At 43.1% G+C, this 17,406-nt stretch overlaps 1 protein-coding gene and 1 long non-coding RNA gene across 2 annotated transcripts in view; one reads left to right on the plus strand and one right to left on the minus strand.

Annotated features, from left to right (window-relative positions):
- The first annotated feature begins 2,337 nt into the window (after positions 1-2,337).
- Positions 2,338-17,406, plus strand: part of LOC110074256 (b(0,+)-type amino acid transporter 1) — a 38,259-nt gene continuing 23,190 nt past the window's right edge. Inside the window, exons 1-3 of the mRNA XM_020784290.3 lie at positions 2,338-3,099; positions 9,872-10,005; positions 14,650-14,779. Coding sequence (XP_020639949.3) covers positions 2,359-3,099; positions 9,872-10,005; positions 14,650-14,779 — 1,005 coding nt within the window. The 5' untranslated portion in view covers positions 2,338-2,358. The remainder of the gene's footprint in view (positions 3,100-9,871; positions 10,006-14,649; positions 14,780-17,406) is intronic.
- LOC144587586 (uncharacterized) lies at positions 7,409-17,236 on the minus strand. The gene is made up of 2 exons (XR_013542736.1): positions 17,174-17,236; positions 7,409-11,093 (listed from the first exon to the last, which is right to left on the minus strand). It is a non-coding gene; the product is annotated as an uncharacterized LOC144587586 (long non-coding RNA).

Genomic DNA, 17,406 nt, shown 5'->3' on the forward strand with positions numbered 1-17,406 from the left:
AGCAGGATCTTCACCTTATCTGGATTCAGCTTCAGTTTACTGGCCTCTGTCCAGTCCATTATCAATGCTAGGCAGGGCTCACGGACATGTACAACTTCCCTTGCAGTAGAGCTGCGTACCATCAGTGAGTACTGTGACAGTGAACCCCAGATCTCTGAATGACTTCTCCCATTGGTTTCTTGTAGATGTCACAGCATTGGGGAGATGGTCACCCCCTATGGGCCCCCAATGCCATGACTCCTCCTACCTGTTATCACAGATATAGACTTCTCCTGACCTCATGCATGATTAGCTAGCATCCAGCACTTCTCTCCTCCCTCAGCTGCCAAGTTGACCAACCTAGGTCCCTTTCAGCTTCGACAGAAAGAGAAAGAGGGAAAGGGAATAAAATCTACAGAAATACAAACATAAGGCAATAAATAAACTAGTTTGGCACTGTCTTGGGACATACATATTCCCATGACAATTCCCTTTGACCTCAAGGCAAAACATGGAATGTTAGAACTGCCAGAGGCGCAAGTCATCGCCTGAGTCAAGGTGATGAACGGATATAGATAAACTGGCCTAGATTGTTCTACTTTATATCCTTTCTTGCTTTAGCAACCACATAATACACTTCGGGTAATGACAAGAGGGTATTTCAGAATAAGGCTTGGAGCTTCTACCAGGAATGAAGATGGAAGAGAGTAATTTGAATTTCAGCAAGAGTTAGCCTCTCTGAAGGTGGGTTCGAGTTGCAGAGCGGCAATAGTAGAACATGAAAAATTGTTCACATCATAGGCCATTTTATTAGATGTTATTTTAATTTTAATTTAGACTAGCTATACTTATATCTCTCATGTTTACTTGTCAAATCTCTTAACGAACATTATGAATACAGTATGTTACTTATGGTGTAATATTTACTGACTGATGGTAATCAAAGTGAGCCTCTACGCGTGTCTCTGCCATAGTTCCAAGACAGAGAGATCTGTATATATTTGGGAGTTGTTGTTTTTTAAAATTTATACAATTAAAATATACTCCTATCCTGCACTACCAAGAACCCGGCGCAGGCAGTGTCTTGATCAGCACTTCTTCCATCCTCTCAGGACCAGACCAAAATGGCCTTACTCTATATTTGTTGTTTATTTGAATCAGAATGCTGGTTTCTTTATTAGAGAGGTTTTAATGGCAACATTTCCTTCTTTATCTCATTTTGACCCTTTTTTAAAAAAAGTTTTAAAGTTAGGTTTAGATTTCATTTCAATATTTGTGTGTGTGTGTGTGTGTGTGTGTGTGTGTGTGTGTGTGTGTGTGTGTGTGTGTGTGTGTGTGTGTGTGTGTGTGAAAGAGAGAGACAGAGAGAGATCTTCCTCTTCTCTTACAGTGAGTAAGCCCTGGTGCACAGTCAGCATATGCATGTCACAGATGCTACTGCCGTGCAGAAAAGCAACATACAATTAGAAATTTTAAACATATTAAAGTGAATTCAAAGGTGACTGGCACAAACCCTTCTTGACCAACCTGTCTGAAATTTGTCAGAGTCATTTTCCCATGAAGGGGCTTTCACATTTCCCAGTTTCATGCATGTTTGTAAAAGAACAAAAATTCCTCCGAACTGTATGCGCCTAACATGAAGGGACAAAAAGGCTGTTTTTGTCTTCTGTTGCCAATCAAATGTCAGCATGAAAATTAAAATGGATTTGGGTCACAGTCAGTTCAGATTAAGTATGAATTGGTTCAGACTATGACAGGGTCAACTGTGAAACACTAGATTGGGCCCCTAACCAAAGGCGGAGGGGAGGGAGAGAGCTTTTCCCCCTTCAAAAGTAAAATGTTACAGCAGACCAATTTCAGTGGACCTTTAAAAACGTTGAACCATTAACTTAAGGCAATAACAAAGATTGTGGCAAGCTAGCTGAGAAAGGTGTTCAAACTGCTTTAATTAATCAGTCACAAAGAATAAAGTTCACCAAGGGTAAGACATTATATTCCCTCTCCTTCGGTTAAAACAGGTGGTGCAAAGGCCACTAAGGCTTCTGACACCTCAAAGAGCAGCACCCTTCTTTGCTGGCATCCTTGAGACCAAGATATTCAGCAAGATCTGAGCCAGCAGAAAACAAAAGTCTTTGCCATCATCACCACCCTCAGCCTATCTATTGTTAAGAGGTAGAAAAGCTTAAGCCAGCTGCCACGATGGAGAGCTTGGAGGAATAGCAAGTCCAACAGGCAAAGATGGTGACATACTCCCCCCCTCCTTTTCTGCAATTTATTAACGGCAATCATTAACTTTAATCAGTAGGCCTACCTTTACTTCTGGCAATCTCTGTCATCATGCCTAGGTGCACTGAAGAAACAAGGGCCGCCAATTCCATCATGGGGAAGGGGAAGCCAAACCTGCCGGGTCCATCCGCTGAAGTAAGCGAGGGGACAGAGGTCTTGAAACTGAAGCGAGAGATCGGACTGACCAGCGCGGTGTCCTTGATTGCTGGAACGATGATTGGCTCGGGTATTTTTATGTCCCCAGAGTGGGTACTGCGTAATATGGGTAGCCCTGGTGGTAGTCTGGTCGTCTGGGCAGCCTGTGGATTACTGGCGACTTTTGGAGCCTTATCCTATGCAGAACTGGGCACCTTAATTAAAGAGTCCGGTGGTGATTATATCTACATTCTGAGGAACTTTGGCTCTCTTCCTGCGTTCCTGTTTGCATTTACCTCAGTCATTGTGGTGAGACCCGCCAGCGTGGCAGCTGTCTCTCTAAGCTTTGCAGAATATACTGTGGCCCCCTTTTACCCTGGCTGTTCTTCCCCTGAGGTGGCTGTCAAGTGCACCGCTGCTTGCTGCATCCTGCTTTTAACGTTGGTCAACTGTCTCAGTGTCCGGCTAGCCACCTCTGTTATGAACCTATTCACTGCGGCCAAATTATTGGCGTTGCTGGTCATTGTAGTGGGAGGTGTGGTGGTTCTTGCTCAAGGGCAAACACAGAGTTTCCAGAACGCTTTTCAAAACACAAAAACAGGGGCAGGGATCATTGGAATTGCATTTTATCAAGGGCTCTGGTCTTTCGATGGATGGAACAACCTGAACTATGTGACTGAGGAAATTAAGAAGCCTGAAGTAAGTGTCTACCGAAAGTCTATAATAACTCTGTGAAATCTGAATTTTTCTCTTCTTTTGCTAGTATTAGTGCATATATATTTAGGCCTTTCCATCAATAGCTGGAAGTTGAGTCATGAAAACTGGACTTCTTTCTTATTAGGTTGAAACATTTAGCTGCTCATCCAAGTAGCTTCTCCAGTCTGAGGAAGCTACTTGGAGGAGTAGCAAAACATTTCAACCTAACAAGAAAGAAGTCCAGTTGCCATGACTCAACTTCCAGATAACCTCACCTGGAAGACTGAGAATCTTCACAGATACCTAGCATTACCATATGTCTCCATTTTCTGGATTTACAGATTCAGGACATATTATGTAATCTCTGCTTAGCCCATTAGCTGATCAAGATTTTTAGTTTACATTTTTTTTAAAAAACCCACCAATTCACTTGCCATTTGCAGTACTTGCTTGAGTATTTTGCAAGAAATGAGCATGTTCAGTTGTAACTAATGAGAGAGGTACTTTATGGTAAGAAAGAAGTGGAGATACGCATTGAGACAGCATATCTGCAGACCGTTTTTATTCACTTCTCTGAAAATAGGATTCCTTGGTTTCTTTCAAAGGGTCCCATCCAAAGGAGGTGAAAGCTAAGAGAAAACAGTGTAGAAACAGAGGAAGGACATAGCAACACAGAAACACAGTAATATAGGTGATACTAAGGTAACTTTGGAGGCTCTGCTAGCCTCCAAAGGTGTCAGTAAAACCAAGAATCCTTCCTGTTTCTAACTCAGCTCTCTCTCTCTCTCTCTCTCTCTCTCTCTCTCTCTGAAAGATATACGTGGTTTTCTTTTATTACTTTTTAAATACTTAAAAATTGGCCTGTCAAAGCCTATGCAGCTCATGATTCCTATGATCCCAGGCTAAGGCCATATGGCTGAGAGGCCCATAACGGCTTATAGCATTCATGCAATATGGTCCACTGCTGACATTTTCTTGGGTGAGGGTCAGATTGAGGCTGGCTGGTACCTTCATCCAGCATTCCCCCATGAAACCCATTTGCACGGGTGTAAGTGAAGTGTGAAGGTGCTCTAATTGAAGCCTTGTTTAAATCAGTCAAGTGAGTTATCTGGTAAGTCGCAGTGTTATGCTTGTTTTCCCGATAAAAGCCATAACATATCACCTCGATGCTTTTTATTTGTGAGACACAGTTTGTATATACCTGAGCCGGGATTGTTCTGTGCATCCGATCTTGCCTAGAACTCCGATAATGAGTTGCCTGTGATTGATTTCTGCTTGTAATAGGGAAAGCATAATTAGGTCACATTACACTATTTCCTCTTATAAGATAATGTTTCTTATTTTGGGGCTCAGCCACACTGTGATCTTGTCCCTAGTAGTTCTGAGCTTGCCCTGCCTTTTGCTGATATTTTCCACTGCAGATTGGAACAGATCATTCCGGTACTGGCATCCACACATAGGAAAGAGTATTTGTTGTTGAAGATGCCGGTATGCACTTACAGGGAGGGGGCATGTCAGTTGTAGGAGAATAGAAGTTATGTCAAAAGACTAAGTCGAAGTACCAATGGCTATTGCTGAGCATCAAATATGGGAGATCACTGTGCACCATTACTGCACCATGTACTACTATGTGGAGAGAACAATGAGTGTGTAAGTACTGGTTAGGAGAAATGTCATCACATAGTGGTAAGCATGCATGACATCACTGCCATCACTATTGAGATAAAGAGAGATGGGGGGGAAATGTTCTGTTTCGGTTAGGTAAGGTAACTGTGAAGCCTCGTTTTCATTCCTGAGACCCCTGTTGCTTTAACATGGTGTTTTCTCAAAACCTATGGGGCACAGCTTTTTATGGGGATTATTCTACAACCCAGTCTGGATTCCCAGGGCACTAGGCAATTCCTGTTATGTGGGGCTGGTATCAGAAGGTTACTCAGAAGTGTTTTTAAAAAAGAGTCCCTTTTTGGAGAAGAGACTTGGACATTATTAAAGCACATGCAAAAAAGGAGCTCATAATATTGCCATAGATGTGGTTGGTTATGTTACTCAAGCAATTTTGAACAGAGTGATATCACTAGCATCAGAAGAGCGATCAAGTTTGATGAAGGCACCTAAAAAGAAAGCGTCAATGGTGAGACTAAGAAGCCATCTCCACCACTGAGAAACAGACCTTCAAATCAAACTAAAAGAAAATATATTTTAAGCCAGCTGGGTGGTTTTTATCCACAGAGACCCTGAAGAATGTGATCTAGATCTATTCCACTTTACCCTGTTGTTGTTGTTGTTGTTGTTGTTGTTGTTGTTGTTGTTGTTGTTGTTGTTGTTGTTGTTGTTGTTGTTGTTGTTCTTGTTGTGTTCCATCAAATCACCTCCGACTCATGGAATGAGTGATCTCCAAAATGCCCTGTCCTCAACAGCCCTTCTCACCTCTTGCAGAAAAGCCTGTGGTTTCCTTGACGGATGTCAATCCATCTCACGTTTGGTTTTCCTCGTTCTCTGCTTTCTTCAACTCTTCCTGGCATTCTTGTCTTTTCTAATGAATTTTGCCTTATCATGGTGTGCCCAAAGCACAACAGTGCCACTTTCATTTGCAAACATCTCCCCCAGCACCATATTTCACACAAATCAATTTTCTTCCTGTCAGTTTTCTTCACTGTCTGGCTTTCACACCCAGACACGATGGCTGGACATACAAGAGTGTGGATTATCTTGGTCTTCATCTCCAGTGACATCTCCTTTTACTTGAAGATTTTTTTTTCTAATCCTTTCATTGTTGCTCTTCCATGTCTCTGTCTTCTAATTTATTGGTTGCAGTCTCATTTTGGATTGATGGTGGCGCCATATATGAGCAATTTCCAAAATATCCTGTCCTCAACTACCTTGCTCAACTCTTATAAACTCACCTGTGGTTTCTTTAGGGAGTCAGTCCATCTCATATTTGGTCTTCCTCTTTTCCTGCTGCCTTCCACCTTTCCCAATCTTGTCTTTTCCAGAGTATCTTGCCTTCTGATGAAGTGCCCAAAGGAGGACAACCTGTTTCAACATTTTTGTCTCCAGAGACAGTTCAGGCTTGATTTGGTCTAGGGCGCACTTGTTCATATTTCTGAAATCCAGGTTATCTGCAAATCTCTCCTCCAGCACCACATTTCAAACAAATCATTTTTATCCCTGTCAAATTTCTTTACTTTCCTGCTTTCACTTTTCATGGTGATTTGAAATACAAGCATGTGGATGATCTGGGTCTTGGCCTCCGATGACACATCCATACACTTGATGATTTTTTCTAATTCCTTAATTGTTGCTCTTCCTACTGTCAGTCTTCTGATTTCTCGTCTGCAGACATTGTCCCTATGCAAATAGATATTTTTAAAAAATTGTGTATTGATGTGTCCCTATTCACAGCCGTGACACAATCTGCATCTTTAGACTTTTCCACTGCAAGAAATTGTGAGGATTGTATGAATTTAAACAACACAGTGCTGTATGTATGCTACAAGCCTGTTAATGAAGATAGAACAAACATTGCATGAAAGTGGTTTTGGTGGATCACCACTTAGATTCCCTTTTCAGTCAGTTAGATGTGACTCTGGTAGCCAGAGAAACAACTAGACATGGGAGCTTCGTAATTGTGTCCTCGGGGATGCGGATATAAAGCTCAGCACCACAGATGCCAGGGCAGTCTGCCCCCAGAACCAGCCCAGCTCACTCACCAGGTTCCTTGCAGCACATGCATCAGACGGTGGCCATATCTATCATGACAATCACATACGTAGTCCTGCAGGGGCTTCCTCACCTCTCCCCTCTGTTGACCGCTCAGGCGAGGAGACCGGAATATGAGTCTCCCTGCTCAGCAGCTGAACAGTTGACTCAGGGGAGAGACGGGGAAGCGTTGGCAGGACTACTAGTGCGATTGGCACAATGTCTGTTGCTGCCCGGGCCCAATTCAAAGTGCTTGTTTTGACACATAAAGCCCTAAAGGGCTTGGGCCCTGGATACCTGAAGGACCGCCTCCTTCCATATGAACCTACCCGGCAGTTAAGATCTAGCCAGGGGGCCCTTTTGAAAGAGCCGTCCCTTAAGGAGGTAAGAGGGATGGCTTGTAGACAAGGGGCCTTCTCGGCAGCTGTCCCCAGACTATGGAATGCCCTCCCAATTTGAGATTCGTCTGGCGCCGACATTGATGACATTTTGGTGCCAGGTCAAAACCTTCCTGTTCCAGAAGGCTTTTCATTGAAATAACATCAGCTGTGGGTCCTGATGGCAATTGTAATTGTATTTTAATAATTTTGTCTTTTATTGTATTTTAGTTGAATTTTAATTGTTGTAAGCTGCCCAGAGACTTTTGGGTAGAGTGGGCGGCATACAAGTTAAATAAATAAATAAATAAATAAATAAATAAATAAATAAATAAATAAATAAATAAATAAATAAATAAACGAACGAACGAACGAACGAACGAACAATGTCGCCTCTGACTGATGCGCACGCTGTGAGTAACCTGGTGAGTGGACTACCCTGGCACCTGTGATGCTGAGCGTTGTATTTGCATCCCTGGGGATACAAATATGAAGCTCCCATTTCTAGTAACAACTGCCAGCCTTGAAGAGTTTTTGTAGAATTTTCGAGATTCCCTGGCAAAATAATTCTCAGAGTTGTTTTGTAAGGATAGAACCAGTGAACATGCCTCAGTGGATCTGGAGGGAAGCGATCAAGGTTTTATTTGAAGAGAAAACCTCCAACAGTTATAAGACAGATCCGATGGAGGATCTCCACACTAACCTATGAGTTCAAGAAGAACTGTTGTTAAGTGGTGCTCATGTGAACACTGGACACACACAACAAGGATGTTTTCTGTGTAATGAATGGCGATGCAGGTGGAAAGTACAAACCGCAGAGTTTGACAGCCTCCCTTTCTGTAAAGAAGGTAAGAGTGGCCCCTGCAGTGGGAATAATGGCATGCTGAAGCTCTGCTCCTTCTAATGCCAAATATTCACTGGATTCTGTGAACGTGAAAGTGTTTGGTATCCCAAGAGAAAGCAGGAGAACCTGTTTTAGGGGGAAAAAACCTACCTAAACAGGTGTTCATAGACCTAGCTGACCATTATTCCTCCAGCTGTTTACAATAAAACAGCTACTTCCATGTGGTCACAGCAACATTCCTTCAGGTAGTTCCAGTTTTAAAAACCCTTTAATGCTAAACATCAGTTATCAAGGATCACATCAATTGTATATCACTTGACCTGGATAGAGGACAGAACTCTACGAAGTGGTTTCAACTGAATTTTGAAGATGGCAAGAGCATAAGAGTTTGAGCCAGATTGGTGGCAAATATATGAAAGACAGACATTTAATTTTTTTTTTGAATTAAAATTTAATTACATAGGAGAAATGGGCAATACTGTATAATATATTTTTTTAAAAAAAAATAGAGGAGAGCATCTGACGTTGGAACTGCATTTTCCTAAGATGCAACCAAGTGCTGTGAACATCTGAGTATTGTATTTTTTACAATGTGGTAGAAATAAAGCACAGGAGAAAGGAGAATTTGCATTTTGTCACAATAGTAAGTGAAAGATTAGGAAGAAGTTAGCAGAATGATGTCATAGAGTCGTCATGTTGTGGAAAGGTTCTTATAGCATTTTAGTTGCACAGCTGACTCATGCTGGATACTTTTCTATTCCATATATATGCCATGGAACTATTGTCCATTTTATTATAGACAGCTTAATTATCCCCTCTCCTGCTTTGATAACTTTGGATTGAAATATCTGTTTTGCGTGTGCTTATGTTTTTTTTTCTTAATTAATTTTGGACTAGCCAATTTATCCAGCTTTATATAAGTTGTCATTGTCCTTCCTTTGATACAGCCTTGCAGTAACTTTACACAGCTGTCAGATTGGGACAGCCCAGTTTGAGTGAAGCCACATCCACTTTTCCATGGCTTCAAACTACAGTGGACCCTCGACTTACAGAATTAATCTGTATTGGAATGGTGGCTGCAGGTTGAAAAGTCTGTAGGTCAAGGCTCCATTGACCTACAATGCATTGAAAACTGATTAATCCGTAACCAGCCATTTTTTGTTCCATTTTGTTTTGTTTGTTTTTTCCCGGTCTGTAGGTCGATTCTCCGGCTGCAAGTCAAACCTAAATTTTGTGGCCAGAGAAGTCTGTAACTCAAAAAGTCTGTAAGTGGAGCCCTCTGTAAGTCGTGGGCCCACTGTACCAACTATAAGCCTATAGGATGATTAGGGAAATCTCCCACCCAGAGACTGAAGGCAGTATTTCTGGCAACAGTATATGGATGTCAATTAATGCAATGTAAAAACCAAATAACCTTAAAGTACATGATCCAAAGGATCCTTTTAATGGGTCTTTAAAGTTTTAAGTGTCTTTTTATTTATTTATTTATTTATTTATTGGACTTATATACTGCCCCATAGCGCTACAAGCACTCTCCGGGCGGTTTACAATTTTAATTATACAGGCTACACATTGCCCCCCCAGCAAGCTGGGTACTCATTTTACCGACCTCGGAAGGATGGAAGGCTGAGTCAACCTTGAGCCGGCTACCTGGGATTTGAACCCCAGGTCGTCAGCACAGTTTTAGCTGCAGTACAGCGGTTTAACCACTGCGCCACAAGGCTCTTCTCATGGGCTTGGAGCTCTGGGTGACAGCCAAAGGCACATTCTGTTTTAAAAGACTAGATCTGAGACACAGTGTTATACACCCAAGAGTATGCAGAAAGAATTGTTTCATAATTTGTTTTCTTTTTAGGTGAACCTGCCAAGAGCAATGCTAATTGCTATTCCTCTTGTTACCTGCTTCTACCTGCTGGTAAATGTGAGCTATTTTGCAGCCATGACTCCTGCTGAACTTCTGTCTTCAGGTGCTGTGGCCATTACTTGGGGGTGAGCTACATTTCTGTGAGAAGCAATCACATCTTATCCATGCTGCAATTGTACACATCAACACCATATGCACAGTGTGCAGAAAATAAAATCAAATGAGGGGACGGGCATAAGCTACACTGCAATGTAGGAGGCCTGACCACTTTCTTATCTGGATTGAGAAGGATATTGCTACCAATAACACCATAACTCTGGTCTAAGAAAACTGAATCATGATTCTGGGAGAAACAGGATTGTGAGAACAAACGCACAACCAAAGCCTCTAATTTGAACAGATTTTTACAGATTTTAGGGAGACAATCAGTGGTTAAAATTTAAATATTGCATGCTTTGGTATTTTCATGACTTTTTTGGTGAGAAAATATGAGTGTGCAATGCAATGTGGAGTAAGCACTGATATGATCAGTTTACTGTATATTTTAGCCCATGTCATGCCAGCAGGCTAAAGAAGACAAAGAAGTCACACTCCAGATCCTTTATCATCTTGAATGGATTGATTTGGAAGAGCATTTTTTTAAAAAAATCTTTAGTTATGATGACAACTTTTATTACATTTTGAGAAATGTGACTGTATTAGTCTGTTGTTTGGTTGAGGGTGGGGGAACAGCCACAAGAGAGTTTTTGGTACCCTTAAAGACTGATTTACAACATAATCTTGAGATACATGTTGACAGAAAAAAGTATTATGGCACAGGCTTTTCTATAATTATTATCATGTGCCCTCAAGTCAATTCAGACTTAGGGTGACCCTTTTCAGAGTGTTCCTGGTAGAGATTATTCAGCAGTGATTTCTCCTTCCATGCTTCTGAAGGCTCCCTGGGGCTGTGCTGCTTGCCCAAGGCTACACAGGCAGGCTCTACTCCTAGGAGGCACAAGCAGGAATCAAACTCCCAACCTCTGGCTCCGCAGCCAGAGACCTAAACCACTGAGCTATCCAGCCAGCTACAACAGGCTTTTCTAGGCATGATGTTGGGTGTTACAGTCAATGTGTGTGAACTGCACACAGACCAAAATACTCCTTGTTGTTCCTTAAGAAATAGAGGCATAAACTTGTAGGCAAACATCTGAGCACAGGGCTGTTAGGCAACCTGAAAGAAAAGGAAAAACATATAAAGAAACCAGAAATCAGGTTTTTGGCTATCTCAATTGATTTGGCTATCAACAGGCCTGAAAGACTACCTGGAAACTTACAGGCCTGCCCATGTCTTTGCAAGCTGGTGTCCAATTTGCACTGCTTGTCTTCCCCATTGTTTATAGCTATGGTTTACAGATGAATGATTGTTTAAGATTACTGCCATCATTGTTGATTAGTATGTTAATAATCTAATATTTTATTCACAATTTTATGCAATACATTTGCATGTGTACTATTTAATTACATTCATACATATTCACGGGATTGACTGCCGATGAAAAGACCAGCAGGATGTCTCTGAGACATATAACAAGCCTCATGACCTTTCTGTGCACTTTCTTGTCCACCATTTCTTATTAACAAATTATTTGTGAAGAGTTCTCCTTTGTTCGTCCCTGTTAAAGCCATGGTCTGCCATTCTCTCTCTCTCTCTCTCTCTCTCTCTCATTTCTTTCTTGCCTGATTGACTTGTTCATTCCTGGGAACCAGGCCAGGATGAAGGCAGTCTAATGTTGGGATGGAAGGGGTGAAGTGTGTGTGTGTGTGTGTGTGTGTGTGTGTGTGTGTGTGTGTGTGTGTGTGTGTGTGTGTGTGTGTGTGTGTGTGTGTGTGTGTGTGTGTGGAACAACTGCTACCAAATGGCATGTTCAAGAGAACCACTTATCTCATGGAGCAGGTGGAGGAGCGGCAGGTTACAGATACCTCGGGAAGTATAATATTAGCAACTATAACACAATGCTTGCTTCTCTCAGGGTATGCACCTCTGATTTTTCTTTTGAGTTATTTGTTTCCTTATTAAATTAAGAGCTTATGGTACTTTTACCCATGAAATGAGAAGCTTCGTGGGCATACCCTTTGCTTGGTGGCCACCCTCTTGCACCCTGATGGGGCAGAGAGAGAGAGAGAGAGAGAGAAACCCACCTCTGGGCTGTGAAATTGGGGGCTGGAATTGGCTAACCATGAGGAATGTTTGCCAGGTCTAACACAGGTATCTTCTCAGAGACGCGGCAATCATGGTGTAGGGGAAATACATGGTCAAATATTCTCCATGCCACCACTCTCTCCCCTTCAGTGAGGGAATCTAAATCAGCCCATGCACAATTGAGACTTTTTAATATATATATATATAACATTCTTTAGGATAGGATTTAGAAACTATTTCATGCACATGACACCCCCCCCCCCCCCAATTCATGTTTGTAAGGGCACTATTCACTATAGAAAGCATATTCAGGATCTCAAGCTTAGAAATCTGTGAACACAGTGATATTTCTAGGAAAGGCAGTTGTGCCTCACCAAAAGAACCCCAAAAAAACCCTCACCCCCTTCAAATTGTTGTAATATTTATACGTCCTAAATGATATGGACAAGGTGTAAATTTAGAATTGTTCACTATCAAAGAGAATGGAATGCTTCTCATGGTGCTAAAGAGTGAAGTCAGTGAGAAGGTGGCTGGTTCGCCAGCTCAGTCCAGCCATTGATTTGTTTATTAAATGTACTTAATACATTTTTATATACCCCCATTTAGTGAAAATCCACTAGTCTGGGCAGTCATATACTGAACCATAAGCAATCAACAGACAAAACCCAGAAAGCAAACCCCCACAAACCATTTCCTCTCCTAAATACAAAGACATGAACATAAATAGATTGTAAACAGGCCACTTTGAGGCCCTGCTTGCTCTCTCCTCTTATAGTTCTCACTCTTTAAATTCCTTGCCACCAGTCTGTTTCTAAAATAGTAGTTAAAACAGGAAACTAATCTTGCAAATTTGATTCCTGAGAACTAGTAAATTTAAGGTAATGTACAGGAGATCATGAATCTATAATTTCTGGTATGATTATACCAGTTTTATTTTTAGGCTATTGCTGAAGTTATTGTTATTTGGTAATTCATTAGCCATAGCAGGCTTTATTTTGGAAGGAAAAGTAGGATGCCAATTGTGACGGCCTTCCTCACTACTCACAAAGGGAGGTCATCACGTCACTTTAAAACCCTTCACTCTTCTTTACTGCCACCAACCATTCCTTAATAAATAAATCATACAGCAGGCCAGTATAACTTTTAAAAATAAAAACTTGGTTTATTGAATACAAAAAGAAAGGAATGGTAAATCACTGTTAAAGAAATAATCAATTACTGTTTCTCAGGCACTAGCTCTCACAGAGTCTTTCACACTGACACTGATTACTTTTACTTGCAGCTCAGACACTCATCTATCTGCTATCTCCTATCTACCCACTCACACCTCTCACACACCTTATATAACCCAGCTCCTCCCGCCTCTGCACCACCCTCCGCCCTCTCATTGGCTGAGATTTTCCCTCCCAGCTGTGACGGACAGGTACCGCTATGGCTGACCGTAACACCAATATTACATGAAAATGTAATGTAATAATAGTCTTAGAACTGCAGAGCTGGAAGGGACCCTAAGGAACATAAAATCTCTAGCCCCTCTCAAGGAGGCCCAGTAGGGAATTGAACTCCCAGCCTCTGGCTCCACACCCAGTGACCAAAACCACTGAGCTATAGAGCAGCTCTTTGAAATGATGGTTCTGCAATTCAGAGATTTGGCCTTTTACATAATGAGTGGGACATCACTTCTGGCTAGATATCACAGAGGAAGAACTCTTCTGGAGCAGTGAAAACCAGGACAGTGGATAGAAGAGATACTGCCTCTCTTGCTTCTGAACAACCACTTGCAGTATTCGTTCTGCTCATCGCTTATGGAGCAGGAAAAAAAATAGAGGCTGGGGGCAATGCATGTAAACAAATTATTTCTGTTCTGATAGTGGAAGGTGGAGTGACAAGATAGGGCAACAGAAAACCAATCAGCGCAACTAACCTGGTTTTCCTTTCAACCCAATCCAAACCCCCAGGGAAAAGAAAGCCGTGGAACTTTTGAAGGAGATGCTCAAACCATTTAAGCAGAATACTCAGTGTCAGAACATGTTAATGTTACCATTTGGGACTACCCCTCCCCAAATCCACTAGTTGGGCTCGCTGGGTGGTTCTGGGAACTGTAGTCCAAAAGGGCAATATTTACAAGCACTGGGCGGGATTCCAAATCTTAGAGTGACCTCAGATGATGGGAAAGGTTTGTGTCTGATCACACTGGATAGGGTTGCTTTTGCTGCCAGGGATCGTCCTGAAAGCAACTTTTCTGTCTGTACAAGAATCGTTCCTCTCCAGCCTAGCCAACTCCCCCCCCCCAAAAAAAAGAGTGGCCCTGAAGCTGGGCCAAAATGGTCCTGCCTGGACATAGATCATGCTTTGGCTGGTTCATGATCTCCTATACGTCATATGATCACTTGGAAATAGTTTGCTCTTGAACCACGCCACAAATAGTGCAAAATGCAAGCTATTTCCATGTCTGATCACGCCCTTCATCATAAGACCTTAAGTCCCGGTTGACTTTTCTAGTTACATCTGAGTATGACTTGGAACAACTGAGCGGATTTTCCTTCCTTGGCCATACTGACAGGATTCCCTTTTCCACTTTCCATAGAAATAAGGTCCTAGGCAACTGGGCATGGCTGATGTCTTTATCTGTTGCACTTTCTTCATTCGGATCAGCAAATGGAACGTTCTTCAGCGGAGGCCGCGTATGCTATATTGCCGCACGAGAGGGCCATATGGTAAGGATTCAAATAAATTAACAACAGGTTCTATGTCCTAATGACCATTTTAACTATACCAAAAGATATACTTATAGTAATTGTTCTAACAATATTTTTAGCTCTTTGAACACTTTCAGGAATTGAATAGTTCTGGTAGTTTTTTTAAAACATTTTCCACAAAATCTCTATACTCATTAATATCAATTTGGTAATTGAAAAATGTATTAAATACATGCAATTGGTCTTCGGCTGCTTTCCATGGAACTATTACTTCTTCAATATTCCAGTAATTTGGCTCCAAAAAAGTGAGAATTTGTAATGTATTACTATCATCAAATTGGCTAGAACTTGCTTTTAACGAGGTGATGTAGGGTTTTTTGTTTCCCCCCAGAATAATTTTTTAAAAGTGGAGTCTGGAATACAGTGGTGCCCCGCATAGCGAGGTTAATCCGTTCTGGATTAACCCTCGCTATGGGGAAACATCGCTACACGAAACGGAAAAACCCATTGTTTAAACCCGATGTTTAATGCGTTCCAATGGGGCCCAAAACTCACCGTTCTGCGATGTTTCCCCATCCGGCCGCCATTTTCACGCCCTCGGTAAGCAAGGGCAGAGCACGAAAACGCTGCGCGTGGCCATTTTGGAACCGCTGATCAGCTGTTTTTTAAAAATCACTATGCGAAAATCGGTAAGCGAAACGCTTACCGATCGTCGCAAAGCGATTTTCGGCCATAGAAAGCATGGGTATGCAATCGCATTAGCAATCCCAAAAACCGGATCGCTATGCGACTTTGTCGTTAAACAGTGCGCTCGTTACGCAAGGCACCACTGTATGTTCTTTGACAATGATAATATGTGTATGACGTATTCAAATTACATAACATGAAGACCTTAATGAAGGACTTCTGAGACTTTATGGATTTAAGTTCTTCCTCAGAGTAAAGGTGGAGATCTTGAGTTAAAAAAACCTTTTTCCAGACAAAAACTGTAAACCAATCTTAGAGAAACAGATTTGCACATCGGGTCACCCCATTTGTGCAGCTTGGTCGCCTCCTCAAAGGTATTACTTCTGAGGATCCCTCGCCCACAACATCTTTGGGGGGACCTCGCCCCAGTCCGCTGGTCCTCCCGCACGGATGGGCGATTCTCTCCCCACCTTCCGAGAGCTGGTGAGCGGGGCTCCGTGGCAAAACTTTGCCCTCATGGGCCGGGAGGCTTGTCCGTCAAGAGAAAAGCATCCTCCTTCCGAGGGCCAGGTGCCCAAGTGCAGGAAAACCAAAGCTACCACCTCCTTGGACCCTCTTCTCTCCCCTCCCCGCCAGGGCCCTTTGGAAGAAGCCTGGAGTGGGTGATTGAGGATCAGCACCTCAGGCACTACACTGGGGAGGAAGAACAGTCCTTTTTCTTTCCGCGGGGCTTTAAAAGGATCAGTGGGGGCAGATAGAGCAAATAAAAAAAATTCCATCCCGTCCAGGGAGCAGCACAGAGAGGTTGTTCGCGCGTCAGCGGGACTTGGTCAAGGAGGAGCCTCGGGTTGTTTCTCCTCCCCTGCGAGCGAAACGGATTGGCTCAAACTCGGGTGGGGGGATTGCAACAAGCTGGCCACGCGCTCCTGTCTAGCCGGGAGTGGCTCCACCCCCGACGTCCTCCTGCCTGCATCCACTCACACCCCAACACCCCCTCTCCTCGTCCCCCCCGCTTTTTAGATTCCCTTTCTAATGCCATTTCAACTCCCCCTCTGTTCTCCGCGGTGGGCCCTCTTCAAACGGATGCTGCAACCGCGGGAAAGCTTGCCACCTGGAAGGGCCGCGTTCTTCAGGTCCCGCCGCCCTCTGCAGGCTTAAATCAGGGGCCGCTTGCCCTGGGTGGGGTGGTGCCAAGCCCGGTGGCCAGCCATCGGCACTTCCCAGGTGGGCTGCCCCACAGCAGCTTCCACACAGGGAAGGGGCACTGCTCTCCTGTGAGGGGTGCTGGGGGAAGGTTTAGCACCAGCACGGCAGGCCGCTCCGCAAGTGCGACACACACCCCGGGTGGGGCGGGGGGGCGGAGACCCATGTCCACGGCCCAGTTCCAGCAAGCCCACGGACCGGCACCGGGCCGCAGACCGGGGGTTGATGACCCCTGGTTTAGAACAATTTGCTTAGCTATCAGATAAGCTGGACTGCCAGATCCCCGATTGAATCTACAGTTAAACATGAGCCTGTATCCAGACTTAGACCATAGTCATTGCTAGGCATTTCCCTGGAAGGAAATCCCATTACACTCCTATCTACCGTAGAACAGTAAAAGTGCCACAGTAGAAACGATTGTTAAAACCAGAACAGCTACATTATGAACATAACTGCAAATCAAGTCAGGGAAGAAAGGGACGATGTGGCAGGAGAAGGAGATACAATTCTAAGCATATCTACCTCGTATTGTGCACCACCAACGTCCAGTGGGGCTTGCAAACAAGTAGGTTTGTTTCCCTTGTCTGTGTGGTCAATTATTTGTGTGTTAAAAATGTAATGGTTCCAGTCTGCAGGGGGTGTTCATTAACTGTGATGAGCTTGAAAATGGAGTTAATGAATTTCAACGGAAATAATCCAGATTTCCCATTTACTTCTCAAAGCAGTGCTGTCACGTTTGCCACTTCATTGCTAGA

The sequence above is a fragment of the Pogona vitticeps genome, chromosome 1 (genome assembly GCF_051106095.1).
Source record: "Pogona vitticeps strain Pit_001003342236 chromosome 1, PviZW2.1, whole genome shotgun sequence".
Lineage (NCBI taxonomy): Eukaryota > Metazoa > Chordata > Lepidosauria > Squamata > Agamidae > Pogona > Pogona vitticeps.